This window comes from Nomascus leucogenys, chromosome X (genome assembly GCF_006542625.1).
Source record: "Nomascus leucogenys isolate Asia chromosome X, Asia_NLE_v1, whole genome shotgun sequence".
NCBI lineage: Eukaryota > Metazoa > Chordata > Mammalia > Primates > Hylobatidae > Nomascus > Nomascus leucogenys.
Genome location: NC_044406.1, coordinates 17,911,955 through 17,925,629, shown reverse-complemented (window position 1 = coordinate 17,925,629; position 13,675 = coordinate 17,911,955). Strand labels below are relative to the sequence as shown.

Sequence of the window (13,675 nt, the reverse complement as noted above, 5' to 3'; positions counted from 1 at the left end):
TATAATTAAGCTTTTGTAATGAGTGCTTATTAAAAGCACCTAGTATTTAATCTGAGTGATGACATAGGACAGTCTTTTCACGGTGGTGATATTTGTAGATGGTAGTAGTTCTGGAAATGCCAATTGCTAGGTCAGGAACTAAAACCTTTAGAGGAAAAATTCCTCCACTTCCTATTCCCACGCTGTCAGAGACAGTGGCTTTTCCTTGGGCCTCTGACCTCACTTACTATATCAGAATCACCGTTTTGGAAATATTTGGAGAGTGTTTAGAATAAGAGTTTACATATTAATGTGGTTAGCATACTGGTTCAAGTACCTCTTTATGTAGGAAACTAAACTGCCTTTAATGAGCTGGATTCTTGAGATGTTTCCACTTATAAATGTAACAACTACAAATAGCTTATCCTGGTTTGCTATTGAACATGTGTTATGGTAATCATTGTTTTTATTTTTAATTTCTGGTCTCTTGACCAATAAGAGTCTGAATGTGTTCCATCACTTGAAGATGTTTAGGTCTATTTTTCCTCTTTGTAAGAACAAAAGTACTGTACTTAAGAGCTTGTGCTTTCATTTGGAAGTCTATTAATTCTTTTTAAAATGTAGTTATTAGTCCCAATTTCTGGCAAATTTCTTAAACTTTCTGGAAGACTTTCTCAAAGGAAGTATTTTTACCTTCCCAAGTCTCCAGATTCCTGCTGTCTCCTCAGTCCTGTTCATTAAACTCACTCAGCTGGTTTCAGAGTTCATGTATTTCTTTTCTTTCTCCTTATTTTTCTCTAACTACGGCTAAACGTTTGCTCCATGGATCAGATCCTCTGCTGAGTGGGGGGTAGACTTCATCAGTTTCTGCTGCTACTGTTCTGCCTTCTTGAACAGTATTTCTTTTTCACCAAAGAACTTGCGATGGCACGTATCATGTTTGTCAAAATCCAGTTTTTCTCACCTCATTATTTAGGATTTGATCAGAACTCTGGGGCAAAGTTTACTCTTGTAATATTTGGGAAGACTAGGTTTGCTAAAGGAATAACGTCAAGATTTCAGCAGAAATGTTTGTTTTGGAGACAGTTGTAAGATGTATAACAATTCTTTACAAATAGGTTAGATTCTTGTACCTTCAATTTACCTACCTGTTACAGAAGCTCAGGGTTATTTAATTGTAATGTTTATAAGTATTTTTGTATTATGTCTTTTAAAGAAACAGAAGAGAATGTAGGTAGGGGGAGAGAGAGAGTTATATTAATCTTTTTATTTACCATTTCTGGTACTTTTCATTTGTTCCTGTGGATTCAAGTTACCATTTGGTGTCATTTCCTTATTCCAATATAGCCTTGTTCCTACCAATATCCTTTTGCTGTTATTTTCAAATGTATTACATTTCTGTATAAGCCGCAACACATGATTATATACATCATTTTCTGCAACTGCTTTTTAAACCAGTTAAGAAAAGAGAGAAAATTTGCAATTATACTACCTTTTATAATTGCATACATAACTACCTTTACTGGTATTTGTTTTTTATCATGTGAATTCAAATTACTGTCTGGTGTCATTTGCTTTCAGCCTGAAGAAATTCCTTTCATATTTTTATAAAATGGGCCTGCTAGCATTATGTCAGCTTTATCTGAAAATGTTCATATTTCATCTTCATTTTTGAAAGATAGTTTTAGTGGATATAAAATTATTGGTTGACTTTTTTTTTCTTTCAGCACTTTGAATATGTCATCCCATGGCCTTCATTGTTTCTAATGAAAAGTCAGGCATTAATCTTATTGGAATTCTCTCGTATATGACAAAACATTTTTCTCTTGCTGCTTTCAAGATTTTCGCTCTTTATCTTTCAAAGTTTTAACTGACATGTCTGGGTGTGGACCTCTTTGCCTTTATCCCACTTGGAGTTCATTTGGCTTCTTGGATATGTAGATTTAATTTTTTAAAAAATGATATCTGGGGCCGGGCACGGTGGCTTACGCCTGTAATCCCAGCACTTTGGGAGACCGAGGCGGGTGGATCACCTGAGGTTGGGAGTTCAAGACCAGCCTGACCAACACGGAGAAACCCTGTCTCTACTAAAAATACAAAATTAGCTGGTGTGGCGGAGCATGCCTTAATCCCAGCTATGCAGGAGGCTGAGGCAGGAGAATCACTTTAATCTGGTAGACAGAGGTTGTGGTGAGCCAAGATTGCGCCATTGCATTCCAGCCTGGGCAACAAGAGTGAAACTCCATCTCAAAAAAAAAAAAAAATCATATTTGGGAAGTTTTTAGCAATTATTTCTTTGAGTATTTTTCTGCTCCTTTCTCTCCTCTTCTGGGACTCATTAGGTGTCATATATGTTGTTGCACTTAATGCTGTCCCGTGTTCTTTAAAGACTTTGTTCGTTTTTTCTTTTTCTTTCTTGTTCTTCAGATTGCATATCACTATTTTTCTATCTTCAAGTTTGCTGATTATTTTTTCTGCCACTCAAATTGCCCATTGAGCCCCTTGAATGAATTTTTCATTTTGGCTGTTGTACTTTTCAACTTCAGAATTCCTACCCCCCACCCTTTTTTTTGGTAATTTATCTTCTGTATTTGAGATACTGTCATAATACCTTACTTTAATTCTTTAAGTATGGTTTCCCTTAGTTCTTTGAACATATTTGTAATATCTGCTTTCAAGTCATTGTCTGCTACATTTAATATCTGGGTCCTTTCAAAGGCAGTTAGCATTGCCTACTGTTTTCCCATATGTGGATCACACTGTCCTGTCTCTGCATGTTTTGTATTTTTTGTTGAAAACTGGACATTTCAGATAATACATTGTAGAAACTCCAGATACTGATCTTTCTCCCTTCTGCCTCTGGGGCATGTTGTTTTTGTTGTTTACTTGTTTATTTGTTTCATGACTTGACTAGTTCAGTGAAGTCTATTTTTCTGCAATGTGCAGCCTCTGATGTCACTTCTTAAAGGGCACACTCTTAGGCGTGCGCACAGTTATTCTGACTCTTGTATCCTCACCCAGGAATGACAGTAGTTGCAGCTAGGCTCTCTTTGACTATCTGTTTCCCTGATCTCCCTGTTAAGTTTCTGACTAATCTTCTGTATTGGTCTTACACAACTGGTATTACACTCAGTTGTTAGTCTCCCTCCTTAGCTGATTGTTCTATTGTTTTTGACAATACCTTGAGGCATAATTGTTCCACAGTTTGATGCCATTAAAGTTTTGCAGGAATAGTCCTTAAATCTAATCCCTAAGGCTTGCTCTGACCTCAGGAAGGTTCCTCCTAGCTGTCTCTTCCCCAGTTCTCTCTGTTAAACTTCTAGCTGGTCTACCCTTTACTTATTCGTATCACAGAGCTACCAGCCTTCTCTTCATTGCCAGCCACCAAAATCTCCATGATGTTTTGTACAGCACTCATGAGCTTGAACTTCCCCGTGGCACATTCCGCATGAAGTCACTCTCCTTGTGAAGAGCTGCAGTTCTTACAGCCTGCCTTTCCCCTGGTTAGAGCTCTGCACCACTGCTGTGGAGATGGCAGTGGAAACAGCAGTCTGCTTCTCTTGGGGTGACACTCTGCTCTGTGAGTGGGGTGCTGGGTAGGGGCAACAGCCTCTCGTCTTCTCAGCTTGCCTCTCTTGGCATAGAACCTTCATTCTGTGAGGGAGCTGGGGCAGGGACAATCAAGTTTCAGCATTCTTGGCCTGTTTTTTTGTTTGTTTCTTTGTTTTTGTTTTGTTTTGAGATGGAGTCTTGCTCTGTTGCCCAGGTTGGAGTGCAGTGGTACGATCTCTGTTCACTGCAACCTCTGTCTCCCGGGTTTAAGCAATTCTCCTGCCTCAACCTCCCAAGTAGCTGGGATTACAGGCGCTTGCCACCATGCCTGGCTAATTTTTGTATTTTTAGTAGAGGGGGGGTTTCACCATGTTGGCCAGGCTGGTCTCGAACTCCTGACCTTGTGATCCGCCCACCTCGGCCTCCCAAAGTGCTGGGATTACAGGTGTGAGCCACTGCGCCCAGTCTCTTGGCCTGTTTTGCCTAGGGTAGAGCTTCCACCCTACAGGTGTAATCTGGGTAGAGCAAGGGAGCCCTGGTCATCTTGACCACACTTGCCTGGAATAGAGCTTCTACAGTATCAGGCTGTGAGGGATAAGAATGCTGGTGGCCTGGTCTTCTAAGGAGAAACAGTGACTCTGGACCAGGGACAAGAGAGAGCCCTTTTGTCATGGCCACACCTACTTAGAGTAGAACTTCAGTCACTCTGGGCTGGGTATGGGGGCGGGGGAGCAGTTTATGGCCCAAATGCTGCAGAATCTTACTGTTACTACCAAGATTTAGATTTTCTTGAATAAAATGTTTTTCCATTTGTTACATGCCCTCAGGACAACTTAGAGAGACTTTAAATCAGGGGTGTTCAATCTTTTGGCTTTGCTGGGCCACACTGGAGGAAGAAGAATTGTTTGGGCCACATGTAAAATACACTAACAATAGCTGATGAGCTATTAAAAAAAGTTTGTGTGTAAATGTCATAATGTTTTAAGAAAGTTTACAAATTTATGTTGGGCCACATTCAAAGCCATCCTGGGCCATGTGTGGTCCATGGGCCACGGTTGGACAAGCTTGCTTTAAATGGTTGTTTAAAAAGAATTTTCATCAGTTATGGTTGTCTTTCCGGGGATAGGATCTGGGAAGCTCCTTAAACTTCCAGTCCAGCTTTAACTTTTTGAAAATAACAAACGACGTTTCTTCAAAGGTATTTTTCCTTCTAAACCTCACTGATCCACACAGTCCTTTTCTCCCTCTGTCTGAACTAGGAAGTCTTTGACCATAAAGTCAACCAATTTCAGGTGTGTATTAGTCCATTTTCATACTGCTGTAAAGAACTGTCCAAGACTGGGTAATTTGTAAAGGAAACAGGTTTAATTCACTCACGGTTCAGCATGGCTGGGGAGGCCTCAGGAAATTTACAATCATGGTGGAAGGGGGAGCCGGGGGCAAGATAACCTTCTTCACAAGGTGGCAGGAAGGAGAAGTGCCTAGCGAAGGAGGAAGAGCCCCTTATAAAACCATCGGGTCTCATGAGAACTCACTCACTATCACAAGAACAGCATGGGGGAAACCACCCCTGATGATCCAGTTACCTCCACCTGGTCTCTACCTTGACACGTGGGGATTATGGGGATTACAATTCAAGATGAGATTTGGGTAGGGACACACAGCCTAACCATATCAAGGTGGAAGAAAGAAAGTTGAACTTTTGAATATGTAAATGGCATTTAATTTAGTCTAGGAACATGGCTTTCTTGGCATGGATGAGGGAGAAATTTACCTCTAACTTACCAAAACCTTAATGCTGAGTGATTTGAGTCTCTTTAAGAACTTGAAAGTATTACAAGGCCAGGTGCAGTGGCTCACAGCTGTAATCCTAACCCTTTGGGAGGCCAAGGCAGGAGGATCGCTTGAGCCCAGGAGTTTGAGACTGCAGTGAGCTGTGATTGCGCCACCGCACTGCAGCCTGGGTGACAGAGCAAGACCTTGTCTCAAAAAAAAAAAAAAAAAAAAAAAAAAGTACCACGGGGAGCAAAGAGTCTTTGTTCCTGTGGGGTAGGCAATTCCTAGTGGTTGTGAAGAAGTAGATAGGAGCCTGCTACCCCACTTATCACACACACATATACCTGAATTTTTACCCTTTCTACTTACAACACTGGTATTTGTGGGTTTTTGTTTTGTTTTGTTTTGTTTTTGATGTAGTCTCGCTCTGTCGCCCAGGCTGGAGGGCAGCGGTGCGATCTAGGCTCAATGCAACCTCCACCTCCTGGGTTCAAGTGATTCTCCTGCCTCAGCCTCCTGAGTAGCTGGGACTACAGGCATGTGCTACCACACCCGGTTAATTTTTTTTTTTTTTTTTTTTTTTAAGTAGAGATGGGGTTTCACCATGTCGGCCAGCCTGGTCTCAAACTCCTGACCTCAAATGATCCACTTGCCTCTGCCTTCCAAAGTGCTGGGATTACAGGCGTGAGCCACCGCGCCTGGCCAGTATTTGTGTTTTGACAGGCTTAATACCAATAGCTGGTACCCACAAGGATGGTCTCCCGCTGCTGCTTTGCAGCAGGATGTAAGTATTCTCAGAAAACCAACCCTATTTTCAGGGATAATAGAATATCAGAAGCTTTGTCTAAGACAACGTTGACTCACCACCTGTTTCTGTATGTCCTGGGAGCTAAGAATGGTTCTTACATTTTTTAATGGTTGGAAAATATCAAAATAAGATGATGATTTCAGGACATGTAAAAATACGAAATGTAGGCCAGATATGGTGGCTCAAGCCTTTAATCTCAGCACTTTGGGAGGTTGAGGTGGGTGGATTGTTTGAGCCCAGGAGTTTGAGACCAGCCTGGGCAACATGGCAAAACCCCAATTTCTACAAAATAATAGAAATATTAGCTGAGCTTGGTGGCATACACCTGTAGTCCCAGCTACTAGGGAGGCTGAGGTGGGAGGATTGCTTGAGCCTGGGAGGTTGAGGCTGCAGTGAGCCATGTTCGCGCCACTGCACTCCAGTCTGGGTGACAGAGCAAGACCCTGTCTCAAAAAGCAGAAGAGATCTGAGACTCATTATATTAATATATGCTTCCTACAAAACAATTTTTTATTCCACAAAGTTTATAATAGCTCACCTATAGTTAAATGATCAAATAATATGCCTTTTTCATCTATGCTGAAAGAAAAAACAATATGCCATGTTGCAATCCTTGCTTATCAGGAGGTTCATGTTCCCTCTGGTTTTGGGTACATAAAATGAAACAATGTGATTTCTGAGATTTAAAACCCTAAAATTTCTGCCAATGAAGTTCAGAGATACATACAGATCAGTTCAGTATTTGAAACCAAATTTTTGTAATATATCTACATGGTAGAGCTTTTGAAATCAAGCGGTTTCCTGTTTTGTGCCTAATAGATCCATAGTCGTATTGAACGAATTGTTTTCATCCTCAGGTATTTTCTCCGTGCCTGTCCCACCAGGCCCCACCTGCCCAGAGCCTACACTTCCACATCAGTTACTTTCTGGAACATCTTTGTTTCTTTCTTCCAGGCATCCAGTGGAAATTATTATTTCATCCCATACATCGTGACACCGTGTGCTGATTATTTTTGCTGCGAGAGTGATGCCCAGAGACGAGCCTCCGAGTACATGCAGCCCAACTGGGACAACATCCTGGGCCCGCTGTGCATGCCTTTGGTGGACAGGTTCATTAGCCTCCTTAAGGACATCCACGTGACCTCATGGTAATTCCCGTCTGCCACCGGTAACCCCTGGAGACTCACCAAGATGTCCCCCTTTCTTTCAGGGAAGCGGTACACCTTCAAATGACCAGAGTTGCTGGAGAATCCACTATTGTCCCTTACTGGCTCACTTAGCTGGGCCACTGAAATGAAGCCAAAAGAGAATAGAACTGGAGTTAAGAAGTTGGGATTGAGCCGGTGTCTGGCCCTGACTCCCTGTTTGATCTTGACATGTAACTTCTCTTCTCTCTGACTGTTCTCTCTCTTCTAGATAAGACAACTTATAGGAAGTTGTCAGTGATTTTTTTTTTTTAATGATCTCTTTCAGCTCTGAGATCCTGTGTTTCAAGATGATTTCTGAGCATGACTTTACACTTGCGTGGCTGTTGGGGCTCTTCAAATATCTCAGCAAGGTCATTCTGACCTTACGCTCTCGTGCTTTAAAAGCCTTTGTGCGTTGAGTGGAGCTGCAGCTATCCTCAGGATGTGCTGTGCTGTGTTCTCTTTAGATTTAGGTTAGGTGAGGTGAAATATGCAGAAGTGAATACGTTTAGATTGGAATCTTGGCTTAGGTGATTCCTACCTGTGTAGCACTGAAATAGTCAGCTCACCTATTGGAGCCTCAGTGCTCAAGAAACCATACCTTCAGATGTTATTATTGTGAACGTAAAAGACCGAAAAATTCTTCTTCTTAACCAAAGGATCCAGTTATTTTGCTTGCAGCCAATTTAAAGGATTTATTCCCGTAAGTTGTGTCACAAGGAGAAGGATTTGTCCTTCCAAAACAAATGAAAATCCCAAATACTGGCAGAGCTGACCTGAAATGAAATGTAGAGGACCTCCTGTCACACTGTCGCTCAAATAGTGGCACCCTGAACTGCGGAGTGTTCTATTGTAGTATTGGTATGAGGGACACACTTGTTAATGGTCTCCTTTTCTATCCCGTCACCTCTTCTCTGGATGCAGACCTTCTTCTACAGACTTTAATGGAAAAGGAGATTGGAAACCTAAACATGTGTGATCTCATGCCAACACAGAGAGCAAATGGGGGACATTTTGTGGCACATTCGTGGAAAACCTCATGCAGTCATGCCTTGCTAACTATTGTCTGATTGCAAAACAAACACTTGAGTGAAGTTTTATAGAAAGCTCTCCCAATACCATATTTTCAGGTCTGACAAGGAGGTAGACTGGCTAGATCTGCCAGATGATTTAGGTCTTTGCAAGACATGGATTCAAGTTTGTTTGTCACTCAGCGTGTGTATGTATCAGTAGGCACACAACTCTTGTGATTTCATTTAATTTCAAAGGGCTTGAAATACCTATTGGTGGATTCCACCCTATGAACTGGCAGTGTCTGGCAAGAGTTAGTAAGAGGGGAAGTGGTGCTTATAGTTTAAAACATCTATAACACAGATGGAAAGGAAGTTTTGAGCTCAAGCGCCAGCTCTGATAGATTTATAAAGTCTATTTTGAGTCCTGTGCTGGAATGGCTTGGAACCCATTTCCAAGTGCTCATTGATCAGCAACATCTTCCTTGGTTACAGGGGCAGAAATGGCTGCATGCTTATTACATATCTGATGTCCCCAAGCCATACTCAAACCAGTGTTTAATATACCTAAAAGGTACTGTTCTTCTTAGGTTTCTTAGTTTATTAAAATTATTTTTCAGAATTACCCTTAAAAAATAAGGCTGAAGTATAACTTTTTACTTATCGGGCTCACCTAATAACACTTTAATAGCTTCAGTGCCTTTATAGTCCACCAAATGGGCAATGGCTGGCATCCAACTTAATGACTCATTCAATTAGTGACAGAATTTTAAACACTGGCAGAATCTGCTAATTTTGTTCATTATTGGGATGATGGCAATTAACAAATAAGGAAATAGAAAACTAAAGCAATGCATTGATATTTTTCTATCAGAACCCCTGCTGTGTGTGTCACTTCATTCTTGGAGGTTAATGGAGGTCCTCTTGTGAGCATTGGACTAGGTTATGTACTGTATGTACACATATTTGGCATTGTTTTGTAATTATTAAAAGTAGGCACCATTTGTTCTTATCCTATCTCATGTTGTTTTTCTCTCTCTGAAGACTATTATTAAATTTAGCTTACTCTCTTTTTAATGAACAGCCTAATTATACACTCTGCAGTTAGACCATTTCGGCTTCGGTTGTGTGTGTGTGTGTGTGTGTGTGTGGTGTGTGTGTGTGTTTTAGACTGAGTCTCACTCTGTCACCCAGGCTGGAGTGCAGCCGTGCGATCTCAGTTCACTGCAACCTCTGCCTTCCGGGTTCAAGCGATTCTCCTGCCTCGACCTCCCAAGTAGGTGGGATTACAGGCGCCCACCACCACCACGCCCAGCTAGTTTTTGTATTTTTAGTAGAGATGGGGTTTCACCACGTTAGCCAGGCTGGTCTTGAACTCCTAAGCTCAGGTGATCCTCTTGCCTTGGCCTCCAAAAGTGCTGAGATTATAGGCCTGAGCCACTACGCCTGGCCCCATTTCAGCTTCTTAATGGGACGACAGTATTACTGTTGGGCAGTGTCCCACCTCCACTTAAAAATTCCTATGGAAAATAGACAAGATATTTTAAGTCAATCTATGGTTGTTGTAACTCAACTTCTGTATACCAATTTAGGTCATTTTTCAAGGTTTTAAACCAAATACCAGATAATAGCATTGGCTCTTCAAGAGACTGTGGTGATATTCTAGTCTGAATTTAACTGCTTTAAGTGTTTTTGAGCTTCCTCGTGCTTATCTAGGTGCTCACCTGAAGGAAGTTTTGTGTTTTCCATTAGAAAACCATTCTCGGGTCCAGGCATGGTGGCTCACGCCTGTAATCCCAGCACTTTGGAAGGCCGAGGCAGGTGGATCACTTGAGTCCAGGAGTTTGAGACCAGCCTGGCCAACATGGTGAAACCCCATCTCTGGCCGGGTGCGGTAGCTCACGCCTGTAATCCCAGCACTTTGGGAGGCTGAAGCGGGCGGATCACGAGGTCAGGAGATCGAGACCATCCTGGCTAACATGGTGAAACCCCATCTCTATAAAATACAAAAATTTAACTGGGCATGGTGGCGGGCGCCTATGGTCCCAGCTACTCAGGAGGCTGAGGCAAGAGAATGGCGTGAACCCAGGAGGCGGAGCTTGCAGTGAGCCGAGATTGTGCCACTGCACTCCAGCCTGGGCGAAAGTGTGAGACTCCATCTTAAGAAAAAGAAAAAAAAAAAAAGAAAGAAAGAAACCCCGTCTCTAATAGAAATACAAAAATTAGCCAAGTGTGGTGGCATATGCCTATAGTCCCAGCTACTTGGGAGGCTGAGGCAGGAGAATTGCTGGAACCAGGGAGGTGGAGGTTGCAGTGAGCCGAGATTGTGCCACTGCACTCCAGCCTGGGGGACAGAGGCAGACTCCTTCTCAAAAAAAAAAAAAAAAAAAAAAAAAAAAAAAAAAAAAAAAAAAAAAAAAGAACATTCTGACCATTCAATATGGTGAGGAGAGCAAGGCTGTCCATAAGTTTCCAGGCATGACCTCTGTGTGTCCCATCTTGTATTGCTCAGGGACACAACACCAGTTTCCAGCCCTCACCTCAATTGGGGAAAGCTTCATGACTACTAATGAGAGACACCTGATAGAGAAATTCATTTGAAAGGCCTTCTCACGTATGTTTCATGGGTTTTGGAGCTCCGTTTGGCTTTGTTACTAGTGGTGAAAATAAATACACAAGGAAGGTACCTTCTCGCCCTCTATATGTTTGAAATGCAGAGACAGTGGGTTTGGTTGGCAGCAAGTTCTGTGTGTTGTCCGAGTACAGATGGGAGTCACCTTTGAAAGTATCTTCAAGGTTGAATGAACTGGTTTTTATTTGTCATTCATTGGTCTATAAAATGTGAATAAGTAGAAAGCATCTCCTGTTTGCTGGTGCAGGGAGGCTCAGGTCTGGGCCGAGGTCCCTATGTGTTAGCCTAAGTCACGTCAGTGAGAACCATTTTGGGCACAAGACAGTCCTGGGTGCATGTAGATGTGACTGGAGGTTTTTGTGTTTTTCTTTCTATAGTGTTTATTACAAAGAAACCTTGTTAAATGACATCCGGAAAGCCAGAGAGAAATACCAAGGTGAGGAACTGGCGAAGGAGCTAGCTCGGATCAAGCTCCGCATGGATAATACTGAGGTTCTGACGTCAGACATCATCATTAACTTACTCCTGTCCTACCGTGATATCCAGGTATGAAATCCACCTAGCCGAGGCTCGTGTATGCTACGTTCTTCCTTGGCTTGAGGAACTTCTTGTGAAGTATTTGTATACTCGGTATGTGGTGAGGTGGCTGGGTTTTGTTTTTGTTTTCTTTTTTGAGACAGAGTTTTGCTCTTGTTGCCCAGGCTGGAGTGCAATGGTGCGATGTCGGCTCACTGCAACCTCAGCCTCCCGGGTTCAAGCTATTCTCCTGCCTCAGCCTCCTGAGTAGCTGTGATTACAGGCATGCGCCACCATGCCCGGATAATTTTGTATTTTCAGTAGAGACGGGGTTTCACCATGTTGGTCAGGCTGGTCTCAAACTCCTGACCTCAGGTATCCACCCACCTCGGCCTTCCAAAGTGCTGGGATTACAGGCATGAGCCACTGTGCCCGGCCAGAGGTGGCCACTTTATAGACAAATGGTATGTGGCTAGGTCATAGGTCATCCAGCTTATCTGTTGTGGTGGAAATTTTGGAGAAGGTTTTGTCACATTGGGGCTGGTGTGACCACTCCAACAAGAAGAGATGTCATAAACAGGACTGTTTGGCAGAAGGAGCCAAGAATTTAAGTTTATATGAACTTTACGCTAGGCATTGTTCCAAGCCCTTTGACAAACCCGAATTCATTTAATCCTCTTAACAACCCTATATGGGATGTGTATACTCTGATTATCCCCATTTTACACATGAGGAAACTGAGGCACAGAGCGGTTAAGTAACTTGCCCAAGGTCACACAGCAGTTCGTTAGGTCAGGATTCAGACTGAGACTGACTGGCTCCATTGTCCTTGTTCCTAACCCCTCTGCTGTGCAACTTCTTTTAGGCTTTTGTCACTTCCTCCTTTTTTTACCACCATACATCAGTGACAGGGAGAACAGGAGTAGCAGAAACACATTTAGGACCCAGGGAATGTAGATGTTTATTCTGAGACAAGCATCAGAAGCTACTGGAGAGTTCTGAGACTGGGCTTTTGGTCTGTGGTTCCGTGAAGGAAATTGAGCGTTTCCTCCCTCCAAGTTGAATGCCATTGAGCCATCTCTGAGGATGTCTTGCCTTCCTTCCCTTTGGAAGAACACAGGGTCATGTACCTTACTCACAGAATTCCACAAAGCCGTGTTGAGAGTTGTTGGCTAGAAGTCTTTAAATTGAAGTGATGGAGGCGTCCATTTATGACCTGCACCCAAACAGAGTCAACTAGTAAGGAACTCCTGCCCCTAGTGATAAACAGATGCAGCTAGCTGATTTTATTTTATTTCTGTTTTTCAAAAAAAAATTTTTTTAAGACGGAGTCTTGCTCTGTCGCCCAGGCTGGAGTGCAGTGGTACGATCTCAGCTCACTGCAACCTCCGACTCCCAGGTTCAAGCAATTCTTCTGCCTCAGCCTCCAGAGTAGCTGGGATTACAGGTGCCTGCTACTTTGCCTGGCTAATTTTTTTTATTTTTGGTAGGGATGGGGTTTCACCATGTTGGGCAGGCTGGTCTCGAACTCCTGACCTCAGGTGATCCATCTGCCTCGGCCTCCCCAGGGTGCTGGGATTACAGGCATGAGCCACCGTGCCTGGCCAGCTAGCTGATTTTAATAGCAGTTGCTACTAGGGATGATGATAATGATTAGGTCATGTCTCCCAGGACAAGAACATGGGAATGGCTTTTCTTGAAGCCTTTCTTCCCTTGAGCTGCTTCTTTTTGTCCTTCCTTCATGTATCCCTTCTTTTCATAATCTTCCATTCATGCTCAAAGGTGGGCCAAGAGGTTCTTGGAATACCCTGCCTTCTCCCTCCTGGGGCAGCAGCATCAAGGCGCAGAGCCACAGGACAGGCATGGCATTTCAGTGGGAAGCCCTGTTCTGCTGACCATGGCTGGCTGTCAGCAAGTTGGCCAGTTCCAACAATTCTAAGCCTGGCTGAAAGAGTAACAGGTGGCACTGCTAAGAGGGGACTTGGCTGAGACAAGCATGGTCGCATTTTTCCCCAGGTAATTATGCAGAGTTTAGAGCAGTGGTTCTCAACCCAAGAACTTTTTTGGCAGCGTCTGGAGACATTTTCAGTTGTAAAAACTAAGTGTGTGTATGTGGGGCATGAGGGGGGTGGTGTGCTGTGGCTTCCAGTGGGTCAAGGCCAGCATCCTGCAGTGCCCAGGACAGCTCCCACAACCGAGAATTATGGTCCAGAAA

General features: G+C 43.1%; 1 protein-coding gene across 1 annotated transcript in view; it reads left to right on the top strand.

Annotated features, from left to right (window-relative positions):
- MAP3K15 (mitogen-activated protein kinase kinase kinase 15) overlaps window positions 1–13,675 on the top strand; it is a 203,522-nt gene that overhangs the window by 42,651 nt on the left and 147,196 nt on the right. The window contains exons 4-5 of the mRNA XM_030807584.1: window positions 7,070–7,263; window positions 11,322–11,490. Of these exons, the coding sequence (XP_030663444.1) occupies window positions 7,070–7,263; window positions 11,322–11,490 (363 nt within the window). The remainder of the gene's footprint in view (window positions 1–7,069; window positions 7,264–11,321; window positions 11,491–13,675) is intronic.